We start from the raw sequence: 12,987 nt of genomic DNA, 5'->3' as shown, positions 1-12,987 counted from the left end.
GTGATTATATTCTACTGAGAAAATGATTACTGGGAAAGTTGAGAGTGGTTCTGAGTGGTTTCTACACGCTAGTTGGTTTACTTTTTACGTTTCAAATTAATAATAACTGTAATTTACCGTATTTTCTGGACTATGTTCATTATGGTGAGGTTCTATCTTAAATTCCATCTGCGGACTGCTGGTCACACCGGCCATAGTCACCGCGGACGATACGACGTTGCCTCCGATGCCACCCATACCACCAACATTGCCCCCTCCACCTATGACACCCCCGCCGTGATTCTGGTGCACTTGATTTACGTTGCTCGGCGTGTCATACTTGCCACGCTTGAACCGACCGTACAGTGAACTGTAGGGCAGGTTGTAATGAATGGCAGCTTGGTTTATCGACATGTGTCCTTGCCTGGAAGAAGAAAAACAAGAAGGAGGAAAGCAAAAATAAAATGATTATGTTATCCACCACCATCGAAAAGCAAATAGTACAGCCTATTTGAGGTTATCGAATTTTAGGTAAACGGAGATACCTATTCTCGAGTTTAAAACAGTTTTTGCACAGTAGCAAAAAAGAATGAAGTAGCATTCTTCCACCTTGACAGGTTGCAATATTCTTCCTCTTTCTTCTAATTAAGCATGCTAACATAAAAATTTATCACACAAAGTAATTAAATTTGTTGATAAATTTAAAAGCCGTTAATTTACGAGAAAAATTGGTGAACAGAAATATATAAAACTATTGGTATTGACGAACGTTTTTAAATAAAAAATATCATAATTGCTATTTGTCCTCTTCACATGGCATGTGTATGATTTATGTTTCAAATTATTTCACCGTAACATATTGCGGACTAAATACGATTTTATCTTGCCGTGAATAAATTACTCTTATGCGTCGTTTTTACAGAACTCATTATTGATGTATACGTATTGATACGTAGTATACACACTTTGCAAGATAATTTAAAGCTTGAAAATATCAGAATATTTTTTTAAAAATGAAATCAACATGTTTTTATACTCATTGAAGTATTCAAACACTATATTCAATGATTTTTAAAATTATAATTTAAGTACAATTATTGCACTCACCAATAGAAAAAGCCCCTAGATTTTTGGGATGAATCATCCCAGAGGATGAAAATCCCGTATAAAAGAAAAAAAGCCCCTAGATGTAGACTTTTGATGTCTTTATAACAGTTAAAGACTCTGTTGGAGCTTTCAAATGGGCTGTCAAATCTGGCAAACAATATGCTTCTTTTCCACCATAGGTAAATTTAGGCTAGGGAGACAAAAGCTCCAACTGCTCGATTTTTCGGCTGTTATAATATGTGCAACATTTCATTTAAGCACTCATTAATAAGTAATTTTGTGAAAACGAGGCCTAAGAAGCATAATTCAAAAATTATAAAATTTATCATGAAACCCTATTCTATAAAATTGAACACGACATTTTTGATGGCTCAGAGATACTAAATTTGTAAAATTTGGTTTAGTGAACTCTGAGAAATAGAATGTCAAATTTCAGTATTTCTCGCGTTCTTGTTTTTGTGTTTATAGACATAGGGTTTACGGAAATTATTGCCAAAATCATGATTTTTTTTTTATTCTCAAAGCAGCAGGATTTTTTTTAAATAAGTATTTCTTGGAATTATTTTTGTTGCTGACTAGTCTTATTGTGGCAACTATCATTCTATATTTGGGAGGATTTTTTTAAACCCGCAAAATCTAACCGCGACCTCAGGTCTACTACTGACATATGGACACAAAATCAATACTTAGTAATTTTACTAGCTAGCATAAATCATTATTATTCGAGCAAAAATACAGCATCACTTACTTCACAGATTCTAAGGCTTCCATCATTGCATCCTCCGACCAGGGTGTAGGGTTCGATCGCGACAGCTCAATTCCTTCCCGTTTGCATCGGCCGTACAGCGTACCGGTTGGAATACCGAACTCTGTGCTTGCCTTCTGCACCGAAGTTTGTCCGGCGCGGATAGCTTCCAAGGCACGATCCAAATCCTCCGCAGACCAAGTCGTCGGGGCAGCGTTGAACGGCGCCGCCAATCGTATTCCCTCGCGTCTGGCAATCTTGTACAGTGTGGAAGACGGTATGCCAAATGCCTTGGATGCTTTGTTGGCCGAGATGGTGCCACTGCGGAGTGCCTCCAGGGCGCTGTTCAAAGAGTCTTCGTTCCACGTCTTGGACGGACCTTCCTTTTTGGGGGTATCGATACCGAGTCGATGCGCTCGTTGCCAGAGCGTTGTCGATGGTATTCCATATGTAGCGGATGCCTAAAGAGAGATAAGATAAGAAATTTTAATCATGTAATTTATAAATTTAATTTTAAAAAAATCGGCTCAAAACGTCAAGTGTTACTACTACTTACCTTTGTCAGACTCATGTTATGCGTGCGCAATGCTTCCAGGGCAGATTCCATGTCTTCGGCTGTCCATGTTTTTGGTCCGCTAGGAGTTTTGGGATCACCGGTACCTGGACTGGTTAGATTCGTATACTGAGTCGCTGATCCGTCCAAAATGCCAATTTTGGAATCTTCGCTAGCATCCGATTGGTAGATGTCTGTAAAATGGAAGATTTATATTTGAAACTGTGAATCACATATCCATCTACATCTACATATCCACATGTAAATAGTTTTGACTTTCAATAGATAAAACTGATTCTTGAATTTCTGAATCAATCCGAAATTAAGCTATTGTCAAAAACTACCGGGAATTTAAAAACTACTACCATCATGTCACCATCTACCGCCCAGTTAAGCGGTTTTTCAATTTCAAACATGTGTAATAAAAAAACGAAGGCAGTTTTTTTTCGCTTTCTTTTCCAATACATCTCAAAACTGCTCTACTATCAATAAAAAATTTAGTGGAATGCGAAAAATGTACGCTTTTCAAAATAATTAACTAAATTTGGGGGACTTTAACTGGCCCTATTACCGCCCACTCGACTTTTTCCGTTACCGATACTGTTTTCTTAAGGAAAAACTATCGTAACAACACGGAAACGGTTCTTTTTAGTATTTTTCATGTAAGGAACTGTCAAAACCATATTTTGGATCTTGAGAGAATACATTTTGTGAAAATTTTTCCGTAAATTTTGTACAAACAAAGTGCGTTGACTGACAAAATGATGATTACCGGCAAACAGCCTCAACTAACGGTTTACTTTCAGCGATAAAACATCATTTTCTAACATAATCAAACTAAATGCTACTTGAAATTTACACATTTGACACAATATATGCGTTAAAAACAAAGAAATTGTGCGTGACCGGTCATTAGGAACAAACACTTTTTTTTACATACCAATTACCGCCCAACACTAAACGCTCCAAAAAACAACAACTATTGAAAAAATCGAAAACTTTCCAATGCAAATCTATTCTACGAAAATAAAACTATCGTTTCAAGTCGCTTTTAGATCAAATATGTACTTTTTAGGAAACAAAAACCTTTTTTGCATCAGGAGCACATGAATGCTCAGTTCGCTAACAGGCGTCGATTTTAATAATTTGACCGGAAACGAACCGGAATTTCTGGCTAGGGTTAGCATAATTAAGTGATGTTTTTTCAGTGAAATGGTCGAAAACTGATGCCAACACAGAATAGAAGTCTTATTTTTGGGAAAACATCCCACTTTTTTCGAAATACACATAAAAGGGTGATTTTGGGCGGTATATGGTGACTGGGCGGTGAATGGCTACTTGATGGTACATACACCTAACTAATTATTGAGGCTTAAAATCGCTACGTACCACTCATTTGGCTCTGATTCATGATTCCGGATATTTCTGGTGTGACTACCATTCCGTGCATCGAGGACTGATCCTGCTCGATCTCGACCTGTTGATGCTGTTGATGGTGCTGCTGTTGTTGCTCATTTTCATTCATAATCTCTTGTTTCATGTGTATACTAGTTTTAATTTCTACGGGTTGCCCGTTGTCAGTCGAAGTTACTGTGACCAGGTTTTCCGGATGGTGTTGGCTAGATGAACTGGAAGCATTAGATGCAGGACTGTGGGTAGAGTGCTGGGAGTGTTGTGACTGCTGATCAATGAGCAGTACGTGCTGCTGATGTTGAGGAGCTTGCTGGATTGTGATCTGATGGGGAGACATGCGTTGTTCCGGCTGCGGTGTCTGCCGATGCACCTGTTGCTGCTGCAGTAAATGCTGTTGCTGTGACTGATGCAGAATCTGCTGGTGCTGAATCTGCTGCTGTTGTTGCTGTTGCTGTTGTTGTTGCTGTTGTTGTTGGTGGATCTGATGTGTACCTGAGTTATCAAGCTGGATAGCATCTTGTGGATCGAGTGATCGTAACGTTTCAAATTTTACGCGTATGTCGCCACCATTGTTCGGGATGGAGTCTAATGGGAGAGATAGAGAAAACGTTTGGTATTATTATTCCATCCGTCAAACGACACTTCTCAAACAAATTCCTCAAATTCGAAATGAGAATCTCCGTTAGAAAAATATTGAAATAAAAAAGGACTACTAACACTTACTAGACAGATCACGTGTATCATGGCTTGGAGCACAATTAATATCAACATGTTCTGTCACTGGCGTTGCTGTTGGCGCAGGAGGTTCTGGGGCAAAGTCCAAATAACCCATTGGAACACCCATAACGGATCCGTTCTGGAAAATGATACAAAATTTATGAAAAAATTGGTTAAATTTGTGCTAAGGGCAACATTTAGCAACAGTCGATATTTTACTCACTATTCCGACACCCATTCCTAGGCTGGTCATTTTGACTTTTCCTTCTTTTCCTGATGTCGAACTTAAATCACGTGATTCCAATACAACTACAGGTGATGATCCATTATCAGCCGCAGCCGAATCCGTGTTATTACTATGGTTTCTGCCTGATGAAGACTTATGGCCACTTTTGGAATCTTGTGCACTTTGGTTTACGTTGCTTTGCGAGGATGAAGAGCTGTTGTTTCGTGCATTAGAAGTCGACTGGGAGCTTCCTGGCGGGGGCGGTGGATGGCGATTGTCTGGCGATCGGGAGCGGTAGGGCTTGTAACGTTTGATGGACGGTGAGTAGTCCTGTTCGTACTGTGGTTCAGTTACTTCACACAGCCCTTTGATTTTCAGTTGTTCTGCTGTTCGGAGGAGACTCTGCAAATGAAATGCGAGAAGAGAAAAATAATTATTGACATGATTTGACGTTAACAGGTTTTGAGTTATGAAAGTATTCCCATAAATTAGTATTTATCGAATATATTTTATCCATAGGTTATAGAAAACATATAATATATGGATTAAATATATTCGATAAATACTAATTTATGGGAAGATATTTAACAAAAAAAATTTTTTTTTAAACGAACACAAACACACATAGGATCTCAATGAAACTTGATGTTTCCTCGAAGAGATTCCCTTTTCTTAATTCTAAGCGTACATCTTTCGAAGATAGGATGGCTAGCATCTTACAAATGCTAAAACCACCAACCCACAGAAAGTGTTCTATGTGTGCCGTGACCGAGACTCGATCTCATATCCGCTGGCTTAGAAGACTGGAAGGCTATCCTCTACGCCACGGGCTGCGGCAAAATTTGCTTCTCTTTATAAAAAATGTACTCTAAAGACAAGCCCCGACATAAAAAAAATTCAGGTTTGTTCTAACATTTTGCTTGAAAAAAACTAACAAAAACATCCATATTAATTCAAAAAATTGCATTAAATTATCTAGTTATAATTCGTTATTTTTTTCGTTTCACGTAAAAGTATGATACATTTTTTACCATTTTCCGTACTCGATCGTTACGACCAATAACTCCCATCAGTCAAACGCAGAAACAACACATATGAAGGGAATCACACATTAAAGGTAGATGCTCACGATCAGAATTAAATATTTTCACGAACACGGTCAAGACTCAAGCAAGACCACGATTCAGAAAATGTAGCCCAACGCAGATAACCACGCAGACCTTTTTTCGGAAATCATCAACCAGAGCTGTGTATTGGTGGTTTATACGTCGTGTGTATGCATGTGTCGGCAGAAAACCAAAAAAAAAAATCGCACAACCGCTACAAATCGCGAAACGCGAAAAACGCGGCCGCCGAAAAATCATACGAACACGGTTTGTCTTTCTTCGATAGAGAAGAAACTGGCCTGTCGGTTGTGTAGTAGTCGTCGTCCGGTGTTCAGCGTGTTATAGATAGCATACTCAGTGAACCGGTAGCAGAGGACCAACGACGAACAGAAAAAAAATGATTAAGACGATACAATAAACTGGCAGAAAAATCTATTGCCGTTTTTTTTGTGTTTTCCAAACACATGCACTTTTTGCATTGAAAATATTCCTTATGCTGAGATACCAAACTCCAAATTGAATATAAAGAAATCCGTTGTTTCAATCATGGTACAATGAATTGTACTGTAAACAAGAAATCATTGATAAGTATATTGAGCTTCTAAAATGCTATAGAATGGAAATGGAGATACATCAAAATCAAATCTCTGAGAACAGTTCCGTAAAAGAAACATAAAGAACTTAAGTATCTGATACTTCTGATGAAAGATTAAGGGGATTAAGGGGAAATTCTATGCAGCTAGTTGTTCGACTTTTTGGTTAAATCAAAAAATGGACAGTGACCGGCAAAATCTTAAAATATTTTCGATTTTTCAAAACCTTTTTTATAATTTCAATGAGTTCGTTGAAAAACTGGTAAGTTCAAGTATTATTTTTCATTTTTTTTTCTTGACTCAGTAGCAATCAGTTTATATAATTGCATACTTTTAAGGTATGACAGAAAAAATCCACTTCATAGTTTGTTTCATATAAATGATTGAAAGAAAATAACCTCTTGGTAATTTACTGACCAAGATTTTTTTTATTTCAGGGGTGGAAAGGGGGGGTGGGTCCAGCTAGACCACTGTCAAATTGAAAATATTGGTCTTTCAAGATTTGAGAGGAAAGTGGATTTTTGTTTAAGCCAGCCACTATGTGCCTGGAAAGGACGTATTTAGAACATTTACTAAATTGTTGGGAGTCTGTGTTTTGTTGCCAGTTCACCAGCGACGTTTCTAGAATATTTATTAAAATTCACAATAACGCGCCAGCACTTAATTTAATAATAGCGCCAGCACTAAATTTTACTTCGGAAGTCCGGACTTCCGACTACCGAAAGACTTCCCAGCAAATATAAAATCGCATTGAAATGATAACTCATGTCATTAAAAACGTTACTGCGAATCGTAATTCCAACTAACGCAAGTAAAAAGTCGTAAAAATCGTTACTCGAAGTCGGATTAAATGGTTTAAATCGAATATGATAAAAAGTCTGCCATGTTTGCAGATTTTGAAGACGATTTCGTTCATTTGCTTTCTCCCGCGTGGATCTAGTGAGAGAACAGCGTTGTTGTTCTCTCAAAAAACCAGCAGTGCAAACAGATTGCACAAAATCAGATAGTGTAATTGCAAGAATTACCCAATAACAAAGGCAGTAAATATTATCGCTGGCAACGGTTCGCATGCATTGAGAGAAAAAACTTGTGCTCTCTTGCATTCTTTTAGTATGTATGAATATGGTGTCGAATATCTCTCAAATCGTAAATTCTTATTGTTTTAGCCAGAAGTTGAAAATATGTACGTATATTGCCTCCACTTTGGTGGGTAAATGCTGCTTTTTCGAGTTTCATACGATTATTCTATAATGTATATGAGACGTATAACAAAGTTGTTGAGAAATATACCTACAAAAATGTTTGCTGGGTTCCGACAAGGAAAAGTGAAGTACTAGATTGTCGGGAGTCTGTGTTTTGTTGCCCCAGCGACGGTTCTAAAAATTTTATTTAAATTCACAATACTTCGGAAGTTCGGACTTCCGATAGACTTGAAGTACTGGATTGTTGCAGAATAAAATGAAGTCGGAAGTCTGTGATCTGCTGTCAGTCAACCAACGACGTTTTTAAAAATTTAATTTAAATGCACAATAATGCATTTCTTTTAAGCTCATTCGAAAGATCGTGAGCAAAACCTTCTTCGTATGTTTTTGCCAAAATGTATATGTTAAATTCATATGACTTAAACTTAGCTTAAAGTTGGAACATTTTCCAAAAACTCTACACAACAAAGAAAGTTTAACTCATTAGCTACCAGATCAGCTTACCAGATAAATAATACGATGTTTGATAACAGAGATACGTTTGAAATAAAACTGCATGATTTAGAAGACTGATCCCAAACTTTTGGCCAGTGAGAACGAAGGTGCACATCGTGTGATTGTTTTTAATATGTTTATCTATTTGCTTGCTGATAGATTTTCATATCATGCGTCATATTTCGATTTGCTTTTTCAAACATTGAATTTATCTGCGGACTGTTATGATTCGGAAAATTTGAGGAATGGAAATTTAGTAACTTAACTTCTGCAAACTGTTTTCTTTTTCCTCATAAAATTAGATTCACAATCGAACTGAAACCTGTATCCATAACTCAGGCAATCGATTCGCTTCAAAAGTTGCCAAGAGCCGTTCGTTCAGTCCATTCGTATCAGTGTTCGGTTGACAGGTAGCTGAAGATAGATACCAGTCAACCGGACAACCAAGTCGTTTGGATTGTGAATACACAAAAAAAAATCGACAACGATGTACACAGTGGACCACAATGGTTTCACAAAGCTCCAGTATAATTATTTCTTTCAAGCTCACCGGCCTTGAACCTCCACCATGATCGGCCTCTGTTAAGCTGCCCGAGCAAACTATATGAACGGCAGCACTTTATGAAACATACTCTCTCGCCATCCTTTTCTATCCATATCGGGTGGATGTGAATTTGTGTGCCTCGACAGCGTGTGTACCACTAATATAAGAACCAGATCGGCAGAAACCAAGCAGTTCAGGAAGAAAAAAATCGGCAAATTGGAGCTCTAGATGTATACACTACTAAAGTGAAATAGAGGAAATATCTCTTGGGCTGGTTCGAGAAAAAATTCCTTTTTTTTCTTGCACCAGCAGCTACGTCACGACGTTGTGTTCGTGTATTGATTAGTGCCACCCCTTAATTTTTATTTCAACTTTTTACATAACTCCCCCTTAAAGAAAAAAAAAGTTCAAGAAAAAAGACACAAGAAAAAAATACACCATCATCATAAACGCCTTAGTGTATAAAAGGATATACGGGTTCGGGAAAGGAAACTCTCTTCGTCTTTCCCTATTCCCAACCCAACCCAACCGGCAACGTGGTGGTTTCTAGTGGTGTTGTGCATAAGCGTCCTCGACGTCGGTCCTTGCTTGCTTGCTTGGGTCGGTCGATCGGTTCTCATCTCTTGGATTGCTTGCTGCCGCTTCGTGGGTATGCGAGGGTGAAAAAGAGATAGCGCAGCGCACACAAATGGTACCACAGAATGAGAACGAGCTACGAACTGAAAAAAAGTATATGAAATAGTTTTTCAAAGCTTTTTTTCTGCTTTCGTTTTTGCTCATCAGCAGAAGCAATTGGGAATGATTTTTTTTTTTACTTGAAATGGTTTCATTGGAAGATTATTTAGAGTGAGGATACATGAACGAAATGGTACGGTGCGGCGCGGCACTGCGTCGGAGGTGGATGGGGAAGATGACCAATCCACAATTCAATGGACACACTAAAGGCGGTTTTGGATCACTGAACATAAAATGGAGTTGCTCCCCAGCAGATAAGCTGTCTGAATGATTTTTTTTTAATTATTTGATAGAAAAATCAAACGAATAGCAAAAGTTCAAGTATTGTCCGTAAAATGACTCAAAACAATTATATTATGTGATTGGGTTGGTTTTTCTTCCAAAAACAACAGACTTCCGTCTGAAGTAGGAATTATAAAAACCATAAAACTATCCGCATTTACATTATCCCGATCAGGAGATCATGACAATAATTCAACGAGATTATAATTTTGTACTAAAAGTTTTTTATTTGAAATTTATCCAATCTGGATATCTTTGAACTTATTTTTATTGCATACTTGAATTAAATATATTATCGCGTCAGCACTAAATTTAGCTTCGGAAGTTTGGACTTCCGACTTCTGACAAAGGAAAATGAAGTACAAGATTATCGTAGGCCTGTGTTCAGCTATCAGTCCACCAGCGACGTTTCTAAAATTTTTTATTAAAATACACAATAGTTGAAAGATTTCCGGTGGCATTAACATTTGAGAACCCGATCAGAAGAGCATATCATAATAATAACTCGAACATATCTCAATGAGATATTCATATTTTATCCAGTTATTAATATTATGAACTTAAATAAAAATTTTAGAACCGTAGCTGGGGAACTGGCAACAAAACACAGACTTCAGACAATCTAGTACTTCTCTTTTCTTTGTCGGAAGTCTTTCGGAAGTCGGAAGTTCAGACAACGTATTAATCAGTTTCAGTTTAATCAAATCAGTTTCAGTAATAGTTTTAAGTGGCATTTCGGGTTCAATGACTTAAGGTGGATGTGAGTAGTCGATCAATCTAAGCTAAGCTAGTCTTTCGGAAGTCGGAAGTTCAGACTTCCGAAGTAAAATTTAGTGCTGGCGCTATTATATTATGTTCCTTAAAGTTTTTAAGTTTCTTCAATCGTGATTGTCTTATTTTGATTGACATAGTTGAATGGGGAAGAATTCATTTTCAACGATAAAGACAACTAGGTATAAAATATTATAATTGAACGTTATTTTGATATGCATACAAATATTCATGAAACACGGACATCGAATTGAACGGTCCAATCCAGACTACAACAAGTTTCGTTCAACAGATTTAAAAAAAAATGATTTTCTGTTGGGAAATCGAAATTGGAGCAGTATTAGTGCTTTTACAGAATCATGCAGATTATTGACATTCAACTAGCCTACTCGAAGCATTCATATCTTGATGAGTAAGGTTTTATTCTGCTCAATATCAAACTATGCTATCTTCTATGATCGCATAGATTTTTTGATGAGTATTTTAACATCATACGAGTACTGAATTATAACTCCTATTCATAGAAAATAATCAATATCGAAATATCTAAGTTTGATATAATTTAGTTTTTCTCTTGTGATCGGGAAGTGCGCTACATGAATCGTAAGTAGCCTTGGGAACGAGTTATTCAACGGAATTAACAAAGCATACTTGGATTTCATCCCCCTATCCTTTACCATTTTTTCATTAGTTTATTGAAATTCTGACATTAACAATATTTAAAACCAATGTTTTAATCGAGATTTGTCCCAAGAATAAACGTTAAAATTTTATCCATGTTTTGGGTAGGTAGCCAAAATTACACTTTCTACCCTGCGATATATATATTTCACGAGAAGCTCAACCCGCTCCTCTGGTGCCATTTTTTTCCTGCTGCTGTGCGGTGGTGTTCATTTTTTTAACATTTTGTTTGCTTGTGATTGGCTGCTGTCGTTGTCGGTTTTCAGTAGCAATTTTTGGCATACATTAAATTTATGTACAAATCTAATTTCGTTGACTTTTCATTGCTTGTGGCAGAAAAAAATTACACGCACACTTATTGCTTTTTTTCTACTTTCGGTATATAGTAGCGTTTAGCATATTTATGTAGAACTATGTATGTACATTTTTTTTTTTGCATGAAAAATAAAACACTAAGCAATATACCTGCAAAATTACCAGATCACTTTTAAAGCACGAAATCTGATGTAGGAATGAGTTTAAAAAAAAGTTAATCTACTACTACCAGTATTCACACTGCAAATAAAAATTCCGATAGACAGCACTCGCCATAATTATTGATTTCACTTAACATGAACATGAACCCAACTAAAGAAGAATGGCAAATGCATTATTGAAACAAAAATATTTTAAATATAAATACTACACACAAGTGTCTGCTTAGCACTTCTTCATGCTCATCGCTTTCCTTCTTCTTTACACAAGCGTGGCATGTCACACATTAATACGCTTCAGATCAGCAGAGCAGTGTACGTGAAGAGACGTCCTAAACACGATTCATTTTGGGGTCTCTGTACTCGGTTTCCTTTTACCAAGTTTTCTATACAAAGCACATTTTCGTTTTTCTGCACCTCTAGCCTTAGCGGCTTTTTCATACATATACCTCATCATATACATGGCTTTACGAATACCACGGTACGTTAATATGCCGACAAAACCTCACCAAGTATTAGACCACTCGTTGTTCATTTCAATAGTACAACGTATAATTTTTCAAAATAAACTCACTTCAGATTAATATGCTGCGTAGCAAATCAGGACCGCTACCAATGTTATTCCAATTTCACCAATAAATCGAAGAGAAAACATGCAAAGATCAATCACGTTTTGTCGCTTTCAGTGGAACACACATACTAAATCCCCAGTCAGTCACTTGTGAATCGGTATCACATTACCCGCCGTCTATCTAACTCAAAGTTCAAATCTGGTGACAACACAGCCTGCTATGCTATGCTCCGCGTAACAGACGACCCAAAACTAACTCGTACTAAAACTACACTCCGTCGAACATGTACAAATAAAATCGAATGCTGCTACAATCCACCCAAGCTGCCTCTTTAGGCAGCAGGTTACAAACCTAGCTGTACCTAAAAAAATCCGCACTCACAAACACAACCTACAAGCAGTGCTCAAACCACTACAGCGTAAGCAGCACGACGGAACAAACCATCAAACCCAACATTAGCTGAGCATATGCACATGTAGAATCCACCATGCCGAAACATTCGATGAATCCTGTGCCTGCTGCGTCGTCTTCTTCTCATACCTATACACTACACACTCATCTCAAGCAGTCGTCGTCGCCAGCATTCGTAAGACAGCGCCTACTGTGCTGGGAGCTGTGGTTGATTATTTTTCCCTGCCGGGTAGGTAGGTAGAAAATGGTAGACATGACCGTCCAAACCTCGGTCGGGAAGCATGATGACATCAAGAGAAAGAAACAATCAGATCTCACTGAATTGCACTTCATCCAAGCCAACGAGCAAGCTTCTTCCACTCTTCCGCTCCGCTACAGATGC

The 12,987-nt window shown here is 37.6% G+C and overlaps 1 protein-coding gene across 2 annotated transcripts in view; it reads right to left on the bottom strand.

The window, feature by feature from the left end:
- Positions 1-6: 6 nt before the first annotated feature.
- LOC129745969 (sex determination protein fruitless-like) overlaps positions 7-12,987 on the bottom strand; it is an 83,676-nt gene continuing 70,695 nt past the window's right edge. The window contains exons 4-9 of one of the 2 annotated variants that reach the window (XM_055739378.1): positions 4,738-5,142; positions 4,521-4,653; positions 3,774-4,382; positions 2,388-2,578; positions 1,835-2,292; positions 7-403 (exon numbers count right to left, since the gene is read on the bottom strand). In XM_055739378.1, the coding sequence (XP_055595353.1) occupies positions 97-403; positions 1,835-2,292; positions 2,388-2,578; positions 3,774-4,382; positions 4,521-4,653; positions 4,738-5,142 (2,103 nt within the window). In that variant the 3' untranslated portion in view covers positions 7-96. Of the gene's footprint in view, positions 404-1,834; positions 2,293-2,387; positions 2,579-3,773; positions 4,383-4,514; positions 4,654-4,737; positions 5,143-12,987 lie in introns of both variants that reach the window. The other variant, XM_055739377.1, reaches the window with a different exon arrangement.

Source organism: Uranotaenia lowii, chromosome 2 (genome assembly GCF_029784155.1).
Source record: "Uranotaenia lowii strain MFRU-FL chromosome 2, ASM2978415v1, whole genome shotgun sequence".
Classification (NCBI taxonomy): Eukaryota; Metazoa; Arthropoda; class Insecta; order Diptera; family Culicidae; genus Uranotaenia; species Uranotaenia lowii.
This window is presented reverse-complemented; position numbering and strand designations above follow the sequence as displayed.